The sequence below is a fragment of the Corvus hawaiiensis genome, chromosome 1, assembly GCF_020740725.1.
Source record: "Corvus hawaiiensis isolate bCorHaw1 chromosome 1, bCorHaw1.pri.cur, whole genome shotgun sequence".
In the NCBI taxonomy this organism is placed as follows: Eukaryota; Metazoa; Chordata; class Aves; order Passeriformes; family Corvidae; genus Corvus; species Corvus hawaiiensis.
Window position 1 is genome coordinate 4,557,285 of NC_063213.1, and position 25,501 is coordinate 4,582,785.

At 42.7% G+C, this 25,501-nt stretch overlaps 1 protein-coding gene across 1 annotated transcript in view; it reads left to right on the forward strand.

Annotated features, from left to right (window-relative positions):
• OXSR1 (oxidative stress responsive kinase 1) overlaps positions 1-25,501 on the forward strand; it is an 83,517-nt gene that overhangs the window by 2,377 nt on the left and 55,639 nt on the right. Inside the window, exons 2-3 of the mRNA XM_048317884.1 lie at positions 13,388-13,500; positions 23,035-23,143. Of these exons, the coding sequence (XP_048173841.1) occupies positions 13,388-13,500; positions 23,035-23,143 (222 nt within the window). The remainder of the gene's footprint in view (positions 1-13,387; positions 13,501-23,034; positions 23,144-25,501) is intronic.

The following is a 25,501-nucleotide window of genomic DNA, read 5'->3' on the forward strand; positions in this document are numbered from 1 at the left end:
CGCAAGTTTCCTAGCACGTATATGATTTGTGGGACAAAATGTCACTGTGTTAACTGAGCTGGTCTGCCTTGCCTCCTGCTTCATGTCTCCTGTAAACCTCAAGGGTTTTTGTTTTGTTGTTGTTGTTGGTTTTTTGGGGTTTTTTTTTTTTTTTTTTTGTTGAGCTCTCTTTTTAACTGAAGAGCTGTGAAGGTCCTTCAGCACAGAACAAAGAGACATTCTCCTGTGGAAAGAGATGAACCTTGCACTGGTGCTTTTAAAGGATTTAACTTGTTTCCTGATGAAAAAAACATAACTCTTAAAATATAGAGTAAATTTTGAGATTACCAGCTCAGCTGTTTCTTCACATGGAATAACGAAAATCCATTTGTAGTCTAATTCTTTAATTTGTACTTGCTTTGCCTGAAAACAGCCATATGTGGCTTTTATTGAATGTGGATGGTTCCATACCACTCAAGTACAGGAATAGAAAAAGCAAGTTTCCTACCTGCAAAGAGAACTTGTACTTTAAAACTGCCCCCCTGATTCTGGCTAATACTATATATAAATAAAAAAGGATTACTCGGCACCGGGGATGACTCATTATAAAGGTATGGATTAATATCCATGTTGATTATGCTTGGTTAGTGTTAATAACTGCTGAGTAGCCTCCTTAGGCTTAAATAACTTCCAGTATGCTGAATCAAGGAACTTTGATCAGATGAGAACCTAATTTCATTTTAAGAAAGGATAAAATGCAGGTGGGGTAGAGGAAGCAATTTATAAAGCATTTCAGTGAAATGTACCCCCAGAGTAGTGAGAGTTCTGCAGGTGAATAGGGCCTTTGGAGACACTGCAATTTTGATGTAAAAAGCAGAATATAGTCTGTGCCGTGGTGGTGGCTGTGAAGGTGTTTGGTCTTCTGAGCGTGGATTGCATATAAATTACTGCAGTCTTCTTTTTGAAGCCTGAAATAAATTCAACCTCATGCTGCTTGTGCTGATCAGATACACAGGCAGGTTCCCCTGGATCTCACAATTCCTCTTGGAAATGCTGGTAGCAGGAGTGAAGGTGGTTGGAACTGGGTCATTCTCATTTTGCTACTTTTTTGGAAAGATGAGAGCAGTGCTGACTGTGGCTGTTTGATTTAGGAGCATCCCCTTTGCTGCAAACAGCCCGTGCCAGAAACAGGAGATAAATTAGCGGTGGGAATGCTCCCATGCTCTGTTCCTGTGCCCTCTCTCCCCTGACAGATTCCTTTGCAGCGATGAGGACAGTGCAGGCTGCATGAACAGATGTGGTGGGAGTTTCTTATCCCATCAGAAATCAAGCCTAAATTGAAAACTGAAGTCACCATTTAAGGAATGATTAGTTTCTTTAATGACTGCGGTTTAAGTAGCTTTGGAGTTGGGCTTTGCCTGTGAACATGTTGATCTTTTGGGGCTGAATATTTAGATTTCTATCTGTGTTCATCCCAGCCCTGTGTGGGAGAAATTTTTTTTCACAGGTACAGAGGACCTTCTTAGAATTAAGATTTCTGCTCTCCCAAATTTTATCAAAGTGTCCGTGGTCATCTGTCTGGTGCTTCTGTAGAAGTCTCATGTGCCATTGAAGAAGAGCAGCCTGGAGGTGCTGACCAGGAGCGATTGGGGTCTTTGGATGTAAAAACCAGGCTGGAATGGGAGGTTCTTGTCCAATGATAACTTTAGGGATTGTTTTTTTTTTCCTTGGAGCTTGGTGGTGTTCATTGCTAGCTGTGGTGCCTGTGTGCTGGCTGCAGCCAGTTTCACACGCCTGATTATTTAAAACCCATTCAAAAAAATGTTACACTGTACAAAATATAACTGCCTGAGCTCTAAATGGAGTGTTTAGGATTCAGTCTTGGTGCCATATGTTTTGTTTTAGCATTTTCTTGTGGATTCCCACTCCTCCCCCCCCCCAGCTTTGCTGAGCAAAATTGATTCCTACACTGTATTCCCAGTATTCAGGCTGGTTAATTCATTTGAAGACTTGCTTTGTGTGCTCATTTTTTCCACATAAAGTTGGTGGAAAAGCCTTAGTTGTTTTATATTATGTTAAAACTTATATTAAATTGACTTTGGGCAAATGTAGATAAGTTAAAAAAATGTGAGCAGTCATTCATAGTACTTGGTCTGCTTGGGCATTGAAGTGAGAGATGCTCGGTACCAGTTTCTCAGCTGCTTGGATGTAGACAAGTATGTCTTGTGTGATCCTGAGTGCAACAGAATAGCCAAGCTACTCCTGCATCCAGGCTACCTTGCCTTTGGACACTTGACACCTCTCGTTTCTTTAAGACCTTTGATACCATTGCCCTGCTAGAATTAGAGCTGAAATGAGTTGCTTTTCACCCATGGGGAGGTGAAAGCAAAAGGTGGTTGGTTGTTCGTGTGCCTTTGTTTAGCGCTTCTGTTGTCTGTGCCCTGATAAGGAAGGAGGATAAAATGCAGCAGAGTGGCAGGATAAAGGCAGCTGAATGAGGACTTACAAAGCCAAGCAGTGATGAAGGAGGCTGGCTGGGAAGAACACCTGGTTGTTAGCCTTGCCTACTGGTTTGAGGGGACAGCAGGGACAGATCCTGCTGCTTTCAGCTATTCTGGGGTATTAAGAAAAAAGCCAGCATGCAGGGTGTTTCATGTAGAAGTAGTTCACACTTTCCTGGGTTTAGTTTCTATGTAGCAGTTGCTTCCAGTACTGTTAGGTACCTGGACCGATTAATGTTTAACACTTCCATTTCTCAAGAATCCATTTAAATAGTTTCAGTTTAATGCAAATATCTTTGCTGGTGCTGGGAAGTGTGTCTGTACTGTGCTCCTGAACACACCTGAGGGGTGTACGTGCTGCCTGACAAATGCATGCCTGGGAGGCTTCTTACTTCTTCAGCTGATGAAATCTTGAAGAGAATCAACTCTTCCCCAGAACGTTTGTCTATTTAAACTTGGCAGCATCTCTTTTCTTTCCAAGTGTTAGCAGCTTGCCCACTAAGCCAGAGTCTAGAGATGTAATATTTTAATAAAAGTTGGAGCTCTTTAAAATGATGGCAATAACACTTATTGCTAATAGTATTAGTGCGTAGCAACAAACTGTGTCTTGGTCAAATTTTCTTGGAAGATTTCCCCGAAAATGGACAATATCCATCATGAATTGCTGCAGCCGTAAATTTAGCTGTGGACATGATAATGGAGTGCTTGTAAACTTGGTGTTATTAAACTTTCTTAATAGGGAGAGACAGACTTGAGGGCTTTGTGGGTGTAGAAGAATAGCTGTTGGAACAGTGGAATTTGGCATTGCAAAATCTTTCAAATATCAGGATGCTGGGGCTTTCCAGACAAGTTGAGCTATTATCCTGCACTCCCTTTAGAATCAAACAACTGAGATGCAGATCTGAAGGACTTGGCTCTCAAAGCTGCTGCAGTTTCCTGTGACTTCACCTAAGGGAGTTCAGCCTTGACATTTCTAAAAAACACGTGAAACTCCATCTCTCTTCCTGGCAGCCACACGGGAAAGTCTTGGAGACAGGGTTAGGTCCCCGGCTGACAGGCAGTCCAGGCTCTTAATCAGAAGGTCTTAGCTCTTGGTGTGTGAGAAGAGATAGGGTACCTCTGGTAGAGGCAGAATAATGCATATACTAATGAAGGGAGTCAGACTTAAGAACAAAATCCAACTTGTCTGGCTTGAGTAAGACAAGATCACTTTAGCAAATGGTGTAACTACAGCTGAATGGCAGCAGGGATACAGATGCCTGACTGGGTCCATGGTACTGAGTCAGAATTTCTCATGTCCCTTGTGTGCATGAACATAGATGAAGAGACTGACTTAGTGTGGGATTCTGTCAGCCCTAAGTTTGATCCCTTAACTTGTCTGAGCATGTTGTTTGCCTTGAAACACTGCTAATGAGTGGGGTTTTCATGTTAATCATCACAGCCTGCATATTCCTTGGTTTTAACCATATTAGGTGGTCCTGTCACATTGTACAAGCAGGTAGGGATTTGTGGTGATACAAGTGCACAAACGAAAAATCCAGTACTTCTTTTCACAACTACTCAACAGCTACAACAACCAGCAAAGCTTTTTTCCAAGTCCTTTCTCTCATCACTCCCCAAGGTTCTTAAAGATTGCTGTTTTCTGGTGTGCACCACTGTACACAGAACTTTTGCTTAATGCAGATTTTCTTGTAATTAGGAGAAATTCCATCCTGGAAAAAATACTGGTTATGTATCAGCTTCCATCAAGCTAGGGTCTAATGTGCCTTGCCAGGATTTCTGAGACCTTTTTGGTTCTACATACTGGGAAGTCTGCAGGGGATGACTGTCTTCCACTCTTAGAGGCTTCACATCCCATCCATGAATGAAGTACAGAATAAATTCAGAGCACAGATTCACTTTCTCACCAAATTACCATATTAGGCAAATCTTCCTTCCACCTCCCATCCCTTACAGTTTTATACAGTTTGTACTGCATGCTTGTGAAATGACACCTTCAAAGTCTGATAACTCAGTTGAATTAAAATGCATTTGTGAGTGAATACAGAAAAGCTTTTCTGAATGAGGCTTTAATTTTTTGCCAGATTTCAATTTTCTGCTCCAACCACTTTGTCTTGAGAGTTTGGGGCGGGGGAGAGAAAATATTCTTGTTTTCTTTCATTTCACTGATCCATGCTAAACTGACTTTATAGCATTCTCCCCAATGGATATTTCCTTCAGGCAGGAAATGAGCCTATGTAAATTCATTCTGTAAAGAGAAGGTACAAGCAGCTGTTAAAGAATAGTGTGAATTGAAATACTTCAGTGATCATCTCTTACTGTAGTAAATTCTCCTTGGGTTTTGCCACAGTTTTACTGTTTTATTGTCATGAATGGTAATTTAAGGACAAACTTTACTTTTATTGCTAGCACCTTGCTATTAATAAAGCTGTGTGGGAGGATGCTGTTCCCATTTCATCCATCCACAGAGTTGAATTAAGTTAAAACAGCAGAAGGAAAATCTGACCTTAAGTACCCACCTGACTTCTGGTGAGATCTGTCCAGTTGTATCCTCTGGTGGCTTATTGTGTGGAAGAACTGAAGTTGGCTTTTGTCTTATTGCAGAGTTAATTGACAAATTTTGCAGTTCCTTAGAGGGGAGGGTGTTGTCAAGTAGGAAGATGTCTAAAAAACTATCTGTGAATGTAGAATTGTGTTGAGGTACTTGTGGCAGGATGTGAGATTATCGCATATTGGGGCAGTTCAACGCGTTTTGTAAAACTGATGGTTTACTAAACATTGGATGAAAGCTCCATAGTTACTATTGGACAGGTTGTGCATTTTCAAATTTGGTTCAGTCCCAGTTACGCCCTTGCTCATTTTCAGTCTTCGGGGGATTTTAAGTCCATGTCGTTAGGTCCTGGGGTTCATTCCAGCTCTTCTGAGAAGGAAGCCATGAAAACAGTGCAGAGGGTATTGGAAAATGATGGTATTTGAAAAGTGAGAGAGCACATTAATGGCTGTGGGATGAGAGCACTTACAGAATATTTTTCTTAACAAAATTTTGGGCTCAGCTGTCCTCTGAGCTGATACCTGTTGAGGTAAGTGGGGCAGCTGAAACTGCAGTTGGGAATTTCAGGCTGTCTCCATCTTCAGGCAGGCAACACAATATTAGGTTATCTTGATGGCTTGAAAACTTGTCATTTAAAGGCAGCGCTTCTTGTTGTGGAGTGTAAACACCTTTCCTGCAAAATCCACAGGGATGGATTTCATGATGTCAATTTTCAGGACAAAACCGGAAAGCTCCTGCCACTTATTTTGCTGAGACACAGAGCTAGTGAGGACTCCCAGGGTCGTGGAGTTCAGTTCCCTGCTCTGGCTGATGCCAAATTGTATAATCCCTATACCGAATTAATGAATGCTTGTGCTGGAAATGGCACATGGGGGAATTACTGACACACGTTCTATTAAACACTCAAATCTCCCTGTGACCCTGTCATTGCTGGATGAAACAGCTGCTTAATGGATTCCTCACGACAGTGGGAAGTAACAATGCCTTGTCTTTCATAGCACGTGGCTGAGGCTTGGTGGTTTCTTACACCACTTGCTTTATGTTCAGGCTGTATCTGCAGGGACAATTCCCTGTGGAGGCACAGGGAAGCTGAACCTTGATGTTTGTGCCGTCTCCAAACCTTAAAGGCGTTGATGCAAATGTCTCCAGTTTGTGATTCCTCAAGATCTACCAATGGAAATGGAGTTATTTGGAAACTTGATGTGTATATGTCTTGTGTGTATATGTCTTTACTTCCTAGGCCACTTCTTTGTGAACCTTTCTATCTCACCATGTGAGGTAGTTATAAAATCATAGAGTCATGGGATCATTAAGATTGGAAAAGACCTTTAAGATTATCAAGTCCAGCCATTAACCCTGCACCACTGTGTTCACCACTAAACCCTGTCCCCAGGTGCCACATCCAGTGTTTTTTGAACACTTTCAGTGGTGATTCCACCACTTTCCTGGGTAGCCTGTTCTGATGCCTGACCACCCTTTCAGTGAAGGTTTTTCTAATATCCAATATCAGCCTCCCCTGGTGCAACTTGAGGTCATTTCCTCTCATCCTGTCACTTGTTACCTAGGAGAGGAGTCTGACTCCCACCTTGCTACAGCCTCCTTTCAGGGAGTTGTAGATGGCAATAAGGTCCCCCCCAGGAGCACCAAGCAAGTTGAAAGGTGAAGCCATAAGTTCCATCCTTTCACTAAAGTAAAAATAGTCATTGAGGATGCCAATTGCTGTCTAATAAATAGCTTGGTATTAACAGCTAATAAATACCTTGGTATTGACTTGCAGCAAACTATATTTCACTGGAAAAAGCATCTTGAGCATGAACAGTTTTCCTGTTGAACGACTCACCAATGCAAATCTTGTTTGAACAGCTGAGAGGCCTGATGAACTGGCAACCTCAGCTCAGTTATCTATCCACATACTAAAGCTCAGGATGGTTCTCATTACTCTTGGTTAGAGAATGTAGTTTTTAACCAATGGGCTAATCTTGTGTGCTGAACAGACTAATAGATGCAGAAAATATTTACTAGATCAAGATATTTGCTGAAAAGAAAGGATAATAGCCTTTGAGAGAGGATATATCTGATACTTAAAAGCTTGTTTACCTAAAATAACCATGGTACTATCAAACATCTGCACTGTAAGCAGACAGATTGTTCTGTTAAGTGGAACCCCGGCCAAATAAAATATCCTCTACAGTTGACAATTACATTTGAGAGACAGAGTTCAGAGATAAAGATTGGAAGGGAAGAAAGGAGAACACTGGCTTGGCTACTGTACCAGTGCTGTGTTTTGAGCCTTGGTAATACCTGATGACAGCCAGCATGATATTTACATTGCTGCATATACCATAAAGGCAACTGACAGTAATTAAAAGGGAACGATGAACCTTCTCCACTAAAATTGCTGTGTTTGGAGATGTTTGAGCCTGCTTTCTGTCCTGTAGAACTAACACTGCATAGCTGCAGTGCCCTTTAAATTAGCCAGAGATGTTGGCACAAAATCAAATAAATATAATTGGTTTCAAACTGAAAATCTAATTTAGGCATGCTAATAGCATCTTAAGTAAATGTGGCAGGTCACGCAGGACTTGTGTAACTAGCCCTTTGAGCTTACTGTAGTTACTGCCATGGGGAAAATGGTCTCAGAGGTGTTCCCCAAATCACCTGGGTACCTTGGACAGCTGGAGGGTGTTTTCTTAAAGCATGATGGGAATGTCTGCTAGTCTGGACTCATTTGGGGTATGTGAGGGCTGCGGGAGGTTAGGCATACAGCCAAGAGCAGCACTCTCTGCCACCCTCTCTTCCATGCTTTGGTGTTTGCAGTGGAAATGTTGGAGGACTATCAGATGGGCTGATACTCCTCCCTGGTAATCTTCTCTGCTGATACCTTCTGTGGCCAGTGGCTTTTCCCCTGGTCTTTTTTTTTTTTCTTGCATCCCTTGCTCTGGTGTGGAGTCTGATGCTGCAGCTCTGTCATAGGGAGGCAGTGGAAAGCTTGCCTTGGCTGCCTGTGCTGTGGGCTGGTGCCTGCAGATGAAATCAAACAGCGAGGTGACCGGGTGACAACTTTGTCACATATCTCGCTGACATGCTTTGCATGGCCAGCCCTATTCCTCGCCCTCTGTTCCAGTCCTGGCCTGTTTTATATTGACAGGCTGACCGTTTTCTCTCCAAGCCTGTCACTTCCCTCCTTAGTCTGTGAGGATTCTCAGCCTAAATGTTTGCTGAAGGTGGAAAACAGATGACATTTTTCTGTGTTCAGGGCCTATGAGATATTGAAAGATTTTTGAGAGAACAATGTGGTGTGGGGTGGGGTGAAAACTTCCATAAGACTCCCTTTCCTTTCTGCAGAAACCTTGGCATTGAGTCGTTTAGATTACAGTAGCTAACCTCTCTCCAGCTTAGAAATCAATGTCATTTATTTATTTATAGTGTAGAGTTCAGTGGGGCCATGGGAAGATGTACCAATCTGTGGGTATTGCCCATCAGTTGCTGATGGCTCTGGAAATAATACTGGACTTATTACAAGTGATTGGATTTGGGTTTATATTACTTCCTCTGAGTCTGAGATGTGAATTAAAGACTTGGGCAATAAGTCTGCAGCATTGAGTGTTTTTGTATTGATGGACCACTGGATGGGAAGTGTGTTTCAACGAGTGCTGGCAGCACTGCGTGATCTTTGCTGGCTTACCATCCAGCTCCACTGTACATGGAGCACTACGAATCTTGAGAAGTACATTGTCTTAAATGGGCAGAAACATCTGAGCTCTGGACAGGATGTGTGGTTTTCAGTGGTCTGATGCAACCAAACTAGCTCATCCCAGTCCTACTGGTAGAGCTTCAATGTCCTGATATGGCTGCAAAGATTCAGTTAAATTGGAGACAAAGTGTACAGGAACATGCTGTGTCCTCTGGTCAGTCCCCTGTCTTCCCACTCCTCCAATTAGCCTTGAAATAATTGATTTCCATTAACTTCAACGGAGATCTCAGAGGGTTTGTCTTCATTTTCAAAAATGGAAGCTTCATGTAAGCTGTGCAGCTGTAGAAGAGATGGTGTCCAGCATGCCTTAAAGGCTGATGCTGGGCTTTTATGGGGAGTTTGTCTCAAGGAGAAGTTCAGGCTGGAGCTGTGGGTGCTGAAGGTACAGGGAGCATGGATCCAGGGGTCTAGAGGAGATAACCTGAAAAATCAGGCTTCAGTAACTGAGTGCTTGGGGACTTTTTTATTTGGGTTATTTTAATCCTTTCAGAGGTTGGTTTTATGTCAGAAAGAGCCATTTAATCGTAGAAACATGAAAGAAGCAGGGGTTAGAAAGGGTATGTTTTCTTCTTAAGGCGGTGTTTTCTAAAGTAGGTCATGACCCTCTTATGCAGGAATTTTGCAGCTGCTATCCTAGGGGTTGGAACTATATCTGAGAGCCTACAGAGGCAAAAGCAGAGGGTATTAAGCAGATCCTAATAACCATTCCTCCCCATCACCCTTCAATGAAATGATCTCCTGCTTTTCAGGAATAAAGCAGCAAGCATTTGGCTGTGCCTGGTTTTCATTGTTTTCCTAAGCCATTATGTTGGAAGAGATTAATCAGGGAGCAAATTTTCTCCGAAAGCTGATCTTAAAAGAGGCGGGGGAAGAGCCTCAGCACTGACCTTGATCAGAGTGTCTTGAGTGAGTGGGGGAGTGAGCAGGAACCCAGCACAGGAACACTAACCCCATGCTGCCCACCTCATTGGGACTGCAGTTGGCTCTGAGCGCAGCAGATCTGTGGCTGCTGGGAGAGTTGGTTTGTCTAAGTTGTGCTACCCTGGCACAAACTGCCCTTGGGGTTTTTCCTCATTGAAGGCTGTTCACAGCAGCCCAGGAAATCTCTTTCCATGTTCCCTATGTATCTGTTAACCGCTCTTAAACTTCACAAAACTTTCTTGGTGAGCTTTTTCTTCTTCTGTCTGTTGGTATCATCTCTCCCTATACTTGTTTTACGCTTAGCAGTGTGTTCAGCATCCTGGCTGCAGCTTCTCTCCTTTCTTTCTCTTGCCACCCTGGCATTTAATAAACAAACTGTGTGGCTGCAAACCCTGAAGTGCCCGTGTTGCCATGTTTTCTGAACTCTCCAAAGAAGCATGGAAACCTGTCTTTGTTTGGTCCCAGAAGCAAGGCACGCTGCTGCTGCTGCCACCAAAGAGCAGCTTGCTTGTGGCACATCGTGCTTCAGCTTGGCTTAATCCTCGCTTGATACGCTTTTGAGATTTCATTGTTTCTCTATAATTAGTGCTACAGAGGAGCTGAAAGAAATGACGAATTAGCAGGAGAGGGGGGAGTGGGGAGAGCAGGTGGTGATCGAACTAAAGAGAGCTGCCAGAAAAGTAGGAGCAGCAGGGAATTAAATGGGAGGAGTCTCGAGTTCAGATGGTTCCCTGCCATGTGCCCAGAAGGATTTAGTTTGGGATTTCATTACTGTTCAAATAATGCCATACACTCCTAACAGATCGGGTCCCTGTAGGCTGGGACATTGTCCAGCACCTAGTGAAAAGCAGTTTTTGCCCTGAAGTCCTAGTGAGCATTGATCCCACAGACTTGAGGACTGGAAAGGAGCTGTAGCATGAGTGGTCCTGCTTTTAATTAGCCTGTATCTATTGTTTCTGGTAGTGACATCCTGAAAGAATAAAACACAAAGCTCTTCTTTGAGTGGTGACTTCTATAAAGCCCTGGACTTCATCTTGTGAAGGATTTGGTTCATAGTAGTGATGTTGTATCTGGATTGTGAGAAGCACCTCTGTCAGTTGTGCTTACACAAACTGGGTTTAACTGGCACAGAAATCCTAGGGTGTCATGAAGTGGGGGGAAGCAGTATGCTGACACTATTGAGTGTCTGAGATATCCAGAAAGAGTCTTTGAACACAGATACCTATGCTGATGAAGACAGGTAGCTTTAGAAGTAAAAATACACACTATAAAACTAACTGGGGAGTGAAAAGGGTTCTGGGACAAGACAGTCCTCCGAGGTGCACAGTCATATTCTTCCAGCATCTGGCTTGTGTTTTCAGCCTCTATTACTATGCACCAAGACATCCAAAGAAAGAAATCATAATACTGGTGCTTTGAATGTGTCAGCAGCAACATTTCTTCTGGGATCTAACTCTTTCCAAAGAAATGATACAGTGTTTGTTTTTTGTTCTGACTTCCAAAAGGCTATTGCTGTAGGGAGACCAGCAGTTCTAGGAAGTGCAAACTCACTTCTGCCTTTTGTCACCACTTCTGTGTGCTCTGCTCTCTTTGTCTTGAGCCTTTGTGGTTTTACTTTTTTCCCCCCACCAAAGAAGCAGCAGAAACAAAACGAGAGAAACCGGTATTGGGTGGAGAGAGTAGGTCAGTGCCACCCAGGATTCCCAGTGAGTGGGAATTAATTTCTACTGGGACTGCTGCTTTCATGCTGGATTCCTGCACCTGCTGGGCAGAGTGACTACAGGGAGTGTATGTGGAGGTTTGCTTTCAGGATGTTTGCCCTGTTTTTAATGTTGTGTATTTCAGCCCTGCTCCTGGCAGTCTAACCAAACTGCTGTCAAAACCTCCATCCCTTGCTCTTTCTGAGCACTTTCTTTTAAATATCTGCATAGACCTCTCCATCATCTTTCATTTGCTCAAGAACCTGCTTACAGCACTCAAACTTTGTTTTCAAAGCCCCTTGTAAATATTCTTGCTGTTATTGCTGTCCTTTTCCTCATAACTTTGTTTTGCCTTGTGCTGTGAATAGTCTCTGAAAAACATTATGTGTGCAAGTAATAAATGGCCTTAGTCTTGAACTTCTTAAAAACCCATTTGCTTTGTGAAATAATAAAGCTTTAGCAACCTTAGCATTTTGTGTTCTGCACACTTTCACTTTCTGCCATTAAAATATAAACTCCTGAGTACAAGGACTCCTGGCAAGCTGATGCTGTTGTCCAGGGTGCACTGGCCATGCCATATAAAGTGAAGTCAAAGTCCTGTAGCTCCACTGTAGCAGGTACTGGTTGAAGATTAGAGGAGCAGAGTCCCACAGTTCAGGGCTTCTCAATTTATTTCAGTGTGATTTGGAATGGAGCATTTTTCCTGTATCTTTCAGGGCTGGGTTTCAAGCTCTTTCTCCCAGATGGAACTTCGAGTTGGTACAACTTGGTGTGAGAAGATTCTTGATGGTGGTTGTAGGGAGCTTCAGTAGCTTTTGTTTAAAGATGAAACTTTTAGCCCCCAGTTTATGTGAATGTACTAGAAAAAAAATCACAAAGCTTGCAAAACGTGCTTTACCTGAATTGCAGATTCTGGAAGTAGTTTTTATAGTGTTAAAAATAAGAGAATCTGCTAAAATAGGTGTTACTCCAAAATGCAGAATAGTTGTTCTCATTTCTCTCAGCCCAAATGGGCTCAAGAGTTATGCCTGGGATAATAAACAAAATAGCTGTGGGTTTATTTTTATTAGCATTTTTTAGGTATTGGCAATAGGAACTTTGGAGCTATTTTTTACATATCCTACCCCTTTTTTTATTAATTTGGATTTACTCCTTTCCAATGAAATGTGTAAATGTGGGGAACCAAGATGAAGGTAGAAGGTAAAGCAACAAGGTGTCCTATTGATGAGAGGTGAATGTTGCAACAGCTTCTGGAGGCCAGCAAAAATGAGCATCAAATAGATTTTATGTCTCAGTATTGCAAACTCCTTCTCATGTCAAAGGATATGATGTTGCTGAGCATGTTAAATCCAGAACTCCCTACCTGTAGCAGTTTGAAGGACTGTATGTTAAAATACGGTATTTTTTCCCCATTGGAATTTAAATGTTCTCTGGCTATGGTTTTCAACCCAGAAACTGAGGCAGTGTGAGAGCTGGAGCTGAACCTGCTTGAATGAAACCTACCTCGTGTCTTTGCATAAAATCAGGAGAGATGGGAACAGCAATTAGTGTCTAAAAATATTTGAAAAATCTCATTAGTGTCGGCAGCAAAGAGTGGCTTGTTTTGACACTTTGGGTGAACACATCAGGTTAAAAGTCTGTGTGACCTCAGTGGCATATCTTTTAAAAATACATGAGTAGAATCACTCTTCTATAAGGAAGCTGGAATCTGGAGAGAGTTTTTGGTCTGCAGAGCTGTAATGATCCCTGGAAGGGACCATAAAGATCTACTTGTTTTCCTTCAGTTTGCCCAGCACTTGGATGTGGCGGCTGAGCCAACCCATGGAGCTGCACAGTGGGGAGTGCCTAGAGGGCTTTCACTGGATTTTTACCTGGCTCTGCTGTCTTTACTACCTGGCACTCAGAATTTTGTTGTCTGGCCTCCCTCCCTTCCTGGTGAAGTCTGTAAGGTGTTGGTAACTCTCTCTTTTTCCCCCCTCAGGGAGTGGAGCGACTGCAGTGGTCCAGGCAGCCTTCTGCGCTCCGAAGAAAGAGAAGGTGGCGATTAAACGGATCAATCTTGAGAAGTGTCAGACAAGCATGGATGAGCTCCTGGTATGCAATCAGAATTGTCTGGGGAGTTGTATTTCTGTTATTTCTGAAATATCTCTTTGCCAAGTGCCTTAAAACCTTTCTTGAGGTGGAATGAAGGTTTTGGAACTTGACTGACTTCATTAGAGGCAGCTTAGTTGTCCTGGTTGTGGGACATGGTACTTAAAATGTTAAAAAGATCAACTGTTGCAAAACTTCAGACTGTTTGTTTAGAGCTCAGCACTTTGTATAATCCCTTTGTTTTGAACTGAGTTAATGTGCAAGTGTGAAGCTCAGCTGTACCCACAAGAGCTCTGAAGTTTGAGGGGGATCCAGAACTGCTTTCAGAACATTTCAAATTTAAGGGAATGGTTTCGCTTTCTTTTCCTTTCCTTCAGTTCTTTACATTTTTTTCCCTTCACCTGTAAAGAGAAAAACTGAATGAATTAGCTGTTGTTCCTAATCTCTTTCTGGTACTGATGCCAGCTAAAGAGATCACTGACATATTGCAGGGCTGCCGTATGGAAATCCCCGTAATTCTGAGTTCAGGACAGGAGACAGAATCCTTTGGAGCTATAGCTCTGTCATTTTCTGCTGCTCTGTGCCTCTTTTCTCAAGGTTATCTCAATGAAAAACAGATTTTTGCAGTAGCTGTGGTAACTGAAATTTCCCTTTCCTCATCTGGCCCCTGTGTTGATGGGCTTGGTTTTCTTCTCTTTGTGTGTGTGTGAGCTGGTGTCTCTGCAGTGCAGTGGTTGTTACATTCACCTCACATCTGGAAGGTCCCTGAATTTAAACCAGGTAGAAATAGACATTCCTGTGAACACTGAGTTGTCTCCACTAAAATGAGAAAGCTCTCTGGGGGCAAAGCTTTTCCACAGTAAATATTGGCATTACGGAGATGAGTCTTGGTACTATCTTTTCTTCTAAAGCAACTCTCTAAGATTTTTATAATCCTACCTTGTCTGTCTGTCCACTTGCATCTCGACAGCTTCTGTAGTTTACTTCAGGCACTTTTTTTGGTGCTTGCAATTACAAGGTAGAACAGAGAGAATTTGAGAGTCCTGCTACCTCTACATTTGTACAATCTTCAGCAAATCACCTGAACCACAGTTCCAGTTTCTGTCTAATGCTATTTTTGTCATTATAGGCATCTGCAAATCTGCCCTGGTAAAGAGGTAAAGGCTCCATTCAGTCTGTCATAGTGCTCCTGTGGAGGGTTGCATGAAGGACTCAAGATGGCCTGTGTTCAAATCCTCTTATGGTTCATGCTAGTGTAGGAGTTCAAGATCTCCTCTCACAGTTGGTCTTTTTGTCCTTATACCAACCCTTGGTATCCTTTTCGAGCCTCTTACATGTCTTGCTCATACTACCCTGCCTCAGTGGTATTCCTGCCTGCACTGTCAGGATGTAGTAATTGAGACTGAGTCTTTGAGTAATTGCCAATTCTGGCTAAAGAAGGTTAGGTTCAGAAAGAGATACTGCAGAGATACGATGTATAATTTTAGATAAGTACTTCTAATTGCATGTTTTGGGTCTCTGGCTGACGTGTTCATCACAATGATTTTTCCTGTTGTGGGTAGGCCTGCAATGTATTGCTGTTATCAGCTCTCCAGAGCTTCCAGTTTTGTGACCAGATCTGGTGTGGGTCCTTCGCTGGGCTTGGGTATGCAGCTGTAAATATCCTTGAATTTAAAAGTCATAGAGGGGTGGAGGGGCACAAAGATGGTTCTGAGCTGTAGCAGCTTCCTGGGGCAGGGGTTGCTGAGGTAGATGTGTTGTGTGAAAAAGTGTTTTCCCTGGGCTTGTTCTGAATTTGTCAGTCTATTGGATCACCAGTGTTGTTTCTCAGTGCAAGAGCCAAAAGAATGGAAGTTCCTGATTTCCCAGCTCTGTGTGCTCTTACCTTCACTTATTTTTATCTTGTTTCCATATCTGCTTCTACTCTAAAGTAAATATCCTCAAATTTCTTGTAGTCTCCCTTCATGGCAGTTTTCCCAATTAGTTTAATTAACTTTTTTGAGCAACTGCTTCTTATTGCAGGATTGTGGTGTTCCCTCCCCACCAAAAAAAAAAAAAAAAGGTAACTGTAGATGGTTGCAGGTTACAGTTGCTTTAAGAAGCAAATGCAAAGACAAATATGATGAATTCACACTGGGGTATGTTACACCCCCTCCTTGCTTTCTCCTTTCCCCCAGTACAGTTAGAATCACAAACTGGGGCCTTCAGGAGCTCTGTTATCCTTCTGTTGCATTTGAGCACAACAGTCAGCTTAGGGTAAACTCTGCTTTCCTGCCTGGGGTCAGGAGAGTGCTCTTGGGTTACAGCACTGCCCACTCATTGGGCAGTGTGATAGCAAGGGGGAAATTGTGCTTAAATTATTTTATAATTATTTTTCTACAGACCTGTAGACTTCTCTGTTGAAGCAAGCTTCTTTCATCCCAGAATCTGCCTAGCTAAGAGGGTAGAACAGTGTCACATTGCTCGTGAGAGACTAGGAAGACCCGCAAACAGTTCTGTCATCCTTAAAAAGATGATTTGATTCTTATATACCTCTTTCAATGTCTGTGCTGCTTAGTGGCTGGCACTTCTACTTCTTGGGACAGAGGAGAAGAGGAAGGTTAATATGGAGTGTGAAATGCAGAGCAAGTGACTCTATGACCAGCTGGATGGGTGAGTGGCCTTGAGCTTCCTTTAAGCCTAGCAGGTGTCCAGAGGCCAGGAAATCTGGGACCATGTCCTTGCTTTGGAGATACTCACTCTAAGCACAGTAAGTGCTATGACTTGGCTCATTAAAGATATTGATCTTGATCCTTTTAGCTCAATATACATTTGAGCCGTGTGGGTGATCAGGAATAAACTGCACACTTTGCATATACTGTGTGACATTCTAGGTTAATGCACTGTATTTATTTATTGCTGCTGTGGGGTATGGAAAATGCAGGAAGGCCCAGTTTTGTTGAATCATGAGTAAGCCAAGTCAAGGGCATTCAGCTCTTCAGCTGAAGTGCTAATTGCTGTAAAGAATGTAGACAGCAAGAGTAATGCTGGGCAGAGATGTACCTCTTTCTAACCCAGCTGCTGAATTAGGGGTGATGTTTGTCAGGAATTTATTTCCATGCTTCATTTTTACTTTTCCCCTGTATGTTTTTGAATGCTCCCAGATCCTTCCTAGACTGCCTGTGGGATTCAGCTGAGAGGGAAGTACAGTGTAGCTTATAATGATTCTTGCTCAGGGGTGTGACTGGGAGTGGAGTGTAAGGAGAGCTGGTCAAATACAGTGTTTTCTATAAATTATCTTGGACTTTTTGATTTATTACTGACGTGGAATTTATTCAATTCCAGTTTTTACTTGTCTTGCAACCCGTGGTAGTTAACAACCACACTGGTGTGGGTTTGCAAACAGTCTGCTTGTTCATGTGTTGTATGTCACAGCTGCACACCATTCAGTGCTGTGTTTTGCTCTTACTCTTTTCCATTGTGGGATGCTGGTTGCTTTACTGCTGTTGCCAATCCTTGAAACAGTGGTGAAACATCTGCCTCAAAATAACCATGCCTCCAGCCTTTTTTCTTGTATAAGTGTTTTCTTGTTTTAAAGAATTACTGATGTAAAAGGCCTTAAATCCCCCCTCTGTCCTACAAACTCTGCTTCATTTTCATGCAATTAAAGCTGAGTTTTCTTTCATCCAGATGGAGACTTTTTTCTCCATGAGTAGCAGATGACGTGGGTTGTCAGCTTAGCAGTTACCAGGAATGTTGAACAGCAGAGAGGGAAGCATAAGCTATGGGATATTTCACATTGGGCTTTCCCAGCTAGGGCGAAATGCTGCCTGTTTATTCCCTAAGATGATTCAACAGGAGACAGGCTCAGGAAAGAGCATGGGGGATGTGGTGTTGCTGTTCCTAGAAGGAGATTCCAAATTCTTCCCACTCCAGAGACTGATTAGGACTGGGTCTGACAGGTCTGCACTCAAGACGTGATGGTACTACTCTTTTACTGCTGTGGCCAGAGGGCAGTTAAGGAGGCTGAGGGAACAAGTTGAACTGCAGTTAAACAGAAATGTCCTCTAGAATTTCATGGAAATAACCTGGGGAACTTGCTGCCAATAATGGAGATCAAACATTGCGTGAGATTAAATAAATCAACCTATAGTTTAGAAGGTTAAATTAGATAGGATTTAAAAAAAGGATTATGAACTCCCCTGGTTTAAAGCATAAGCCAACTGTTAACTGCCCAGGCTTAGTAAGAAGTCTACCCTCTGGGCAGATAATTGTGTAACTGCTTTTTATAGGGTTTTTACACCTTCTTTTGAAGACTTGGGCAGGATATTGAACTGCCTTTGATCTGACGGAGCACTTCCTACAAGTGGATTAACCAGACTATAAGGTTGTTGGGAACAAAGCAGCAGATTGCTGTGGAAGTAGTACAGATGTTTCATCCATGCCTGTCATCTGATGGGAATTGCTGTTATAATTCCATTTCCAGGCCTGAGGAGCTTTACACTTACTCCAGGGGAAAAAAGTCCCCAATGTCAGTGCCAGGGAGTCTTACGTATGATACGTGGTTTCTGCATGGTTATTTGATCTGCTGTGTTACATGTTGGGATTGCATCTTAAGACTTAAACCTATGCTGAGTACAGCTTGGTTGTATTGTTTATCAAAGCAGGAATAACAGAAGTCTTAATTACTGGACTGGTTTAGGTTTTGGTTTGGTTTTGTTTTGGGGTTGTTTTTGTGTAGAGTTCATTATGAGCATCAGTGTTAATGGTGGGTGAAGTCCTGAACACAGAATGTCTTCCTTTACTTGGACTGGATGAGTATGAGATGGTGCATGTAAAGAACTTTAGAGAGTTTGCAGCTGTCTGTGGGCACTAATCACATTGAAAGCATTGTTGAGCTGTAAGCACTGGCTATTGATCTGAACAACTGTAAGGGTCAGTAATAGGTTAGTTGGTGATGTGGGTAAAGCTGGCTTGCTTGTATCTGTGAGAGGAGGCATTCACTTGCCCGTTCGCTTTTTGGCTGAAACCAATAAAAAATGGCCATGTAGGAATTGCTACACCACAGTTATAAACAAACAACAGTTTATAAACACCTGCTTCCTTCAGTACATTTCCACTAATGCTGAAGGCTTTGAAAGAGGGAACGACCACTGACTGAGGCTGAAGACTAGCCATTAAAATGGGCAACTGCTGAATGACTTGCCATGGGACTGTTTTGTTCCCATCACTGAAGATTATTTAATGGATGAAGTGTGTTTATCCCTTTCAGAATTGTTTCTCTTCCACTGTTGTTCTAGGGCTAATCTAACCCCTCTTTACTCGTGCCAATTTAGGTCCTGTAGCCTCTTGAGGCAAGGAGTTGAACTGGATAATCCAAGGAGTGGGAGGTGAATCAGGATCTCTGATTTTGTGTTTTTTCCCCACCTTCTTAATGTCTCTTGAGTTAATTTTGGTAGAAGAACATGTTTGGTTTTGTTTTTTGTTTTTAGTTATGTTGCCACCTCAAAAGGCAAATGAATTATTATTGTCAATTTTCCAACCCTTTAGCTAAACGGTTAAAATTCCACTTGGAGCAAAATATGAATGGTTATGGCTGCCTGTAGGACTGGAGCTGTAAATCCTGCTTTAAAAGGATGAAGAGCAGCTTTAATGCCTTATCTCTCAGCTGAAATCTCATGGTGTAAGATCTTTACCAGCCATACTTGAAGCATTGATGTTTTCAAGGGGTGATCACACCTGACCTGCTTTGATTTCTGCCTAGCCATGCTTTCCCTCCCCAGTTCTCTTATGGTTGTGATTGCCTTCAAACAGGGTAGCCACGTTGACAGCTTTCTGGACTCTGAAGTTGCAGGTAGCCACATGAAAGCACTCCGCTGCTGTGCTGTATCTCTTGAGTTCATGTCAACATGTAGAAAGTAAAACTAAATAAAGCACAATTTTTGTCCCTGTATTTGAGAGCGTCTCTGAAGAAAGCCTCAGGGGCAGACGAACAGAGTAAAAGGTGATGATGTGAAAAGAAAATACCATTAAGAAACTTGAGCTGGTAGCTAAAACACAGCCTTAACTGCTCCCATTAATTCAAACTTCAGTTGTGTGTCAGTGGGCAAATAAACCCTCATCCAAAATAGCGGATCTCCAGAAGTATGTCTAACTTACAGGAGACTAGCAGGTTGCTTATGATTCTAGATTATACTTCACTGCAGTTTTATTCCTGTTTTGCAAGCCTTGAAAAGTTTCTTTTATTGCCTGTAGAAGTACTGAAAACATTTGTCAGAACCCTTAATGGAAGCCATGGAGGCATTTAGAGCTAATCCCAGTCTATTTGCTTTTGGTATTTGACAATACAGATATTTTTAATATCTTGCCCAGGGTGAGCATGTAACCATTTCCAAACCATTGCCTGTGTCTAGACATGTTTTTGTCGGGAATTCATTCTCCATAGCTAAACAAAAAGCGGAGCAATTTATGGGAATTGGCAGGAAGGCTGTCTCTCATCACTGAAGCCATGGAGTGTGAGGGGTGTTGGGTGGAAGAGCTGCTTATCACCCACTGCATCTGTGGATGGCGTGGAGGTCTGTATCAAATGACCCATGGCTGTTGGCAGAGAGGCAATAAAGCAACCTTTCCACCTTAATGCTTGTATAGAGCAGCCCAAATAAATTATTACAGAGGTGTGGAAATCACTGAGATTTTTTTTAGCAGTCTTCCAATATAGTTTTCATGCTGGGGAAAATATGGGAAGCACGGTTGTAACTCAGTTATCTGGGGATAGCAGTCTTATTAGGGAGGTACGAAGAGGAAACCCTTGCCGGCTATGACTTTGTTGTGTTTGAAGAGCAGCAAACTCTCCCAAAGGTTTTGGGAATAGTATTAAAGCTGAGCTTACTACACACAGAATGGCTGTTGCTGCATTTTATCCCCTCCTTCTGTAAGTATGCTTTTGAGGAGAGCTTCCCAGTGATCCTTGAGTGGGATTCCTGCTTTAGCTACAGCCCTTCAGTCGCTGCATTTGTACTGCTGGAGCAGACTGTGGATGTATGACAGAATTGGCTTGGTTTCAGTTATGCCAGGAAGCATTTTAACCACAAAGCTCCTGTGATTTGCCACTATCACTTATAACAATTGTATGGGTTGAGCTTTCAGGATGTTGGTACCCTCTTTGGGGGAGAAGAAAAACCAAGCTTTGATATAGCCAGTGTGAGATTAGCCTAGAAAACTGCTGAAAATGAAGTGGGGGTTTGTGGGTGGAAGGGAAAGTCTGCTGCTCCTTCTGATTGGTAATAATGTAAAACCACTAAAAATCGTGGGCTGTGATGCAATTAATTATTCAGAGCTGTGCTACACTGTGTGAGAAATGGATTAATCTGCCTGTGTTATACATCCACTGGCTGACAGAGGTGTTTAATTGCACAGATCAGGTTTGTGATTATTTATTTTCCCTCTTTATGCCTTGGTGCACATGACAGACTTGAGCTATTTTTTTTTTTTTAAGCTGTGCTTCCCAGCCCAGGGAGCAGATTGTGGTAGTGAATGAGAGAGGAAGTTCTTCAAAAATAATAAAATGGTAACTAAGTGTCACAGAACGCCTGAAAAATTCTGAAGTACAGGGCTGCTTAAATGACAAAGATCTGATCCTGGTCTAGGCTGTTAAGTAAACTTGGTCCAGGCTTTGTCTCATTGCCTCCTGTACTCCAGTAGGATACACAAGTGTGTATCAAATATGCAGTGTTTGAGTATATTTCTCATATTACTCTCTTGATCTCCCAGGGAACTGCTTCAAAATATTTTGAGCAGTCTAGCTGAGAAAATATAAAACCAGCTCCTTTGGATAATTTCTGAGAGTGGTGGGTTTGGGGCAGGTCTGGCTGAAGAGATGGATTACCAGTCCTGCTTGCAGCTTTCCATCTTGGCTTCCTCTGGTGCCACTTGTGCTCATGTAGTATATTTTAATTGTCAGAGAGAGAACTACAGAGAGCCACAGAAAACTCTGAAGTTGCTGATTTATTCCTTTTTGAAAAATGACTTGACACAAGTGAAAGTTTGCAAGGAAGGGAGCTGGAGCTGTCAGAGTAAGCAGAATATATTGTTTTAGGCTGTATTTATTTTCACAGAGTGTTTTTTATTCAGAGTATGCTACATGGAGATGAATAGCCTATTCCCCACTCTTCAAATATGCTTTCCTGTTTAGAAGGATTCTTCTTTAATCTGCTTGTTAAGTTTCCTGGAAAGCTGGTGCCTCTCCTGGGGAAGCAGAAAGAGGAACCAATTGCTTTGGATTCCTCAAATGCACCTACTCCCTGAAAAGCAGTGCTAAGTGGATAAATCAACATGAGCCTGTTCCTTTGGAGCTGTGATTGCCAGCTCAGGCCTTGCCAAGGGGAAGCAGTGGCTTTACTCTGAACTTGGTCACAAGCAGAGCTTTGTACAGGAGTAGGAGGAAAATGTGCTGCATTTGTGGGGCGTCCTAGGCATGAGTGAATTCTTCTCAGAGCTCTCTCTTGTACTTCAGTACCAGGGAAGTCTTGTGCTTAGAGGGAGGGAAGGATCAGGGGGTGAAGGGCCCGTGCTCTCCTCCTTCCCTGCGTCCAGTGAAGGAATGTTGTAGTTGAGAGCAGAAGTTCAGGGTATGAGGGGAGGAGTGTCTGGGGTTGGTGCTGCTGGAGGGTACAACTTGACAGGTTGGGGGACTTGGCTGGAGCACAAGGGCTCAGCTGGGTGCGGTGCAGGGTGCCAGGCTTGGCTCCGTGGATGGCTTTTGTCTATGGACAGCCAAGAAACTGTGGGTCTGCCTGTCCAAACTGGTGATTTGTGCTTGCATAATGAAATCAGTCTGTGTTTTCTGTGGTGTTCCCTCCATAACCTGGGAAGCCTCAACCCATAACCTGAACCCATAACCAAAACTGAGACTAAGCACAGTCAAAACTCGAAACAATTTATATATCTCAACATATTTCATGTTGTCCTCCATCAGTAGTAGCTACTGACTTTCTAATCTCAAAGTGATCTCCCTCTTCTTCCAGTATGACAAAGGATACAGCTGTCCTTTGTGCCTTCAACCTGATTGAGCTAAGCCATCTGCTTTCCTGCTGGGAAGAAACATTAGGAATAAGAGGCCTTTTTTTCCCAGAGGCCAGTATTTCCCTTTCTCATCCAAATGATCGTCTTCAACAGATTAAGCGTCTGTTGCATCGTGTCTTACTGAAAGGAGAAGTCGGCATGAACTTCTTAGGTCACAAACTGGAGTGAATTTTTGGGAATATTCTATTATAGCTGCATGCAGGTGTTCCAGTTGCCACCACTTTGATGGTGTTACCAAGGGTTTTTTGGGTAACTTTTTCTTCCTCTAGACAGACAGGAATAACATCCTAAAATACCTTTTGGCTCTAGTATGATGCAGCCTGAGTGTTTAGAGTATTTCTGGATTTTCTACATTTACCTTCTAGGTATCGTTTTTCTTTGCACCCTCTTTGTGTCTTGAGGGAGATAACCTCTGTGCCTGAGGAGTAATAATCACTGTGTGTGTCCAACTGCTAATGTTTTTTTTTTTCTCTACAGAAAGAAATTCAAGCCATGAGTCAATGCCATCACCCCAACATTGTATCTTACTACACATCATTTGTGGTGAAAGATGAGCTTTGGCTGGTGATGAAGTTACTTAGTGGAGGTGAGTGGTCCAATTTCTTTACCCTAAAAGGCAGCATAAAAACCTGTCTTACCTCCTTCCTCTCTCCCTTGTTTACCTCTTAAGCATCCCACCTGTGAATTAAGACATTTCATAGAATTGTAGAGTTGTTTAGGTTGGAAAAGACCTTTAGGATCAGAAAGTCCAACCATTACCCCAGCACTGCCAAGTTCACCACTAAAACCCTGTCCCCAAGTGTCACATCTATGCATCTTCTAACCACCACCTCCCCAGGCAGCCTGTTCCAATGCTGAACAACCCTTTCCATGGAGATATGTTTCCTACTGTCCAATCTAAACCTCCCCTGGTGCAACTTGACGCAGCTTCCTCTTATCCTACTGCTTGTTCCCTGGGAGCAGAGCCTGACCCCCACCTGGCTGCACCCTTCTGTCAGAGAGTTGTGGCAAGTGAGAAGGTCCCCATGGAGCCTCCTTTTCTCCAGGCTGAGCCCCCACAGCTCCCTCAGCTGCTCCTGGTGCTCCAGCCCCTTCCCCAGCTCCATTCCCTTCTCTGGACTTGCTCCAGCCCCTTAAACTCTTTCTCGTAGTGGGGGGCCCAGAACTGCACACAGCACTTGAGGTGCCTTAGCAGTGCTGAGCACAGGGGGACAATCACTGCCCTGGTCCTGCTGCCACACTATTCCTGACACAGGCCAGGTGCCATTGGCCTTCTTGCCCATCTGACCACACTTTGGCTCATGTTCTGCCACTGTCAACCAGCACCCCCAGGTCCTTTCCCACCAAGCATCTTTCCAGCAATTCCGTATGAACAGTAATAATTTGATTTCAACTCATTCAGGTCAGAAATAGCTTCTCATGTTATGTCCATCAGTAGTAACACCTAACTAGCTTTTTAAAATCACTGTCTGGTTAACACAGAGCCATGGAAACTTCCCTTTATTCTCTCAGATGCTGGAGAAACAGCTTTTTTTGAGAGAGTTGAGTTTGAAAATTTTGTATCAGTAGTGTTTTATTTGATGTCATAATATTTTCCAGGAACCCTGTGTAAGTTACAGTTGAGACAAGAAATGGAATCAAGTTCTGGATGATAGCACAAAGGGCTGTTGCTAAATCCTGGGCCTGTGTTTAGGAAGACTTCGTTTTCCTGGCACTGCAGTGAAAAGGAATTGAAAACTGGGGGGGGGGGGAAATCCCTATTTTCTTGCTTAAAAAAAAACCCCCCAACTTGGCTTCTCTGTTCTTGGCTTAATTTTGAGGACTGTAAAATGCCAGAAGATGATGTGGAAAAATCTGGCTAAACCTGTTTGCTTTTTACTCAAGAGCTCAACAATGACCATAAAACATGTCTCTTTGAAGGTGTTCTTTAGAGAATTTTAGCAGTCCTCTTGGGGGAAATCAAATTCCATGCCAACCTTAAGTCTGTCTTAAAGGGTTTTTAATGTCTCATGTGTCATTAAGCAATACCTTCTGTTTTCTTAGAGGGACATGTAACAGGCCATTAAAGATACGATGACTGTGCGTGTGTGGAAAAGAATCCCCTGACAGCTTAGAGCAAGCAGTGTTGCTGTGTGTATAAAAGGTGTATCTATGGGAAAGTTTCCACAACACGAGGAAATGGCATTTCAGGGGGTGCTGGAGAGGCAGCAGCAAGGGGTTTGGCCTTTTCCAGGAGAGGACACAACCTTCTTGAAGAAAATGCACAGCTGCCTCAGTCACTTCACAGCAGTTTTCTGTCAGAATCAAGTCACAGTGAGGGTCATCCTTGAACCTCCAAACGTTGTCTCTGTCTGTTCTCAATTTTGTGTGGAGGTGGGGTTTTTTTGGTTGTGGTTTTTTTTTTTTTGTTTGTTTGTTTGGGGTTTTTTTTGGTTTTTTTTTTTTTTTTTTTATGTAAAGCTGGGAAAAAGTCAGACCATCATTATCAAGGCATCACAGATGTAAAGACTACACTGGAAAATTTCTGGAAAAATAATCATTGCTTCAGAACCAGCCTCTTGCTGGTGTGAGTGACAACCTGCTTCTCATTTAATATTCCCTTTGAATGGGCTTTTATGTTCTTCAGCCTGATAATTGACCCATGTGCAGCTCTGGCATTTAGTGGGGGACTTGCAGTAAAGTAGTGCAAGGAAATCTCACTTCTTATTCTGTTGTATATGTTGAAGAGTAGGGTCATACAGTAGAAGACAGACTAGTAAGAGTAATTCTTCCCTCTGTCCAACATTTCTGTGAGTCAGTGTTACATTTTCTCACTTAAAAGGAATCATTTGAAGGCTGGAGGAATTGCTAAAGTAAATAGAAAGACTTTCAGAATGACCTGTCACTTTCTAAGCAGGAGGGTACCTTGTGAGGTATTTTTCAGCTGTTTTCTTTTATATACTTT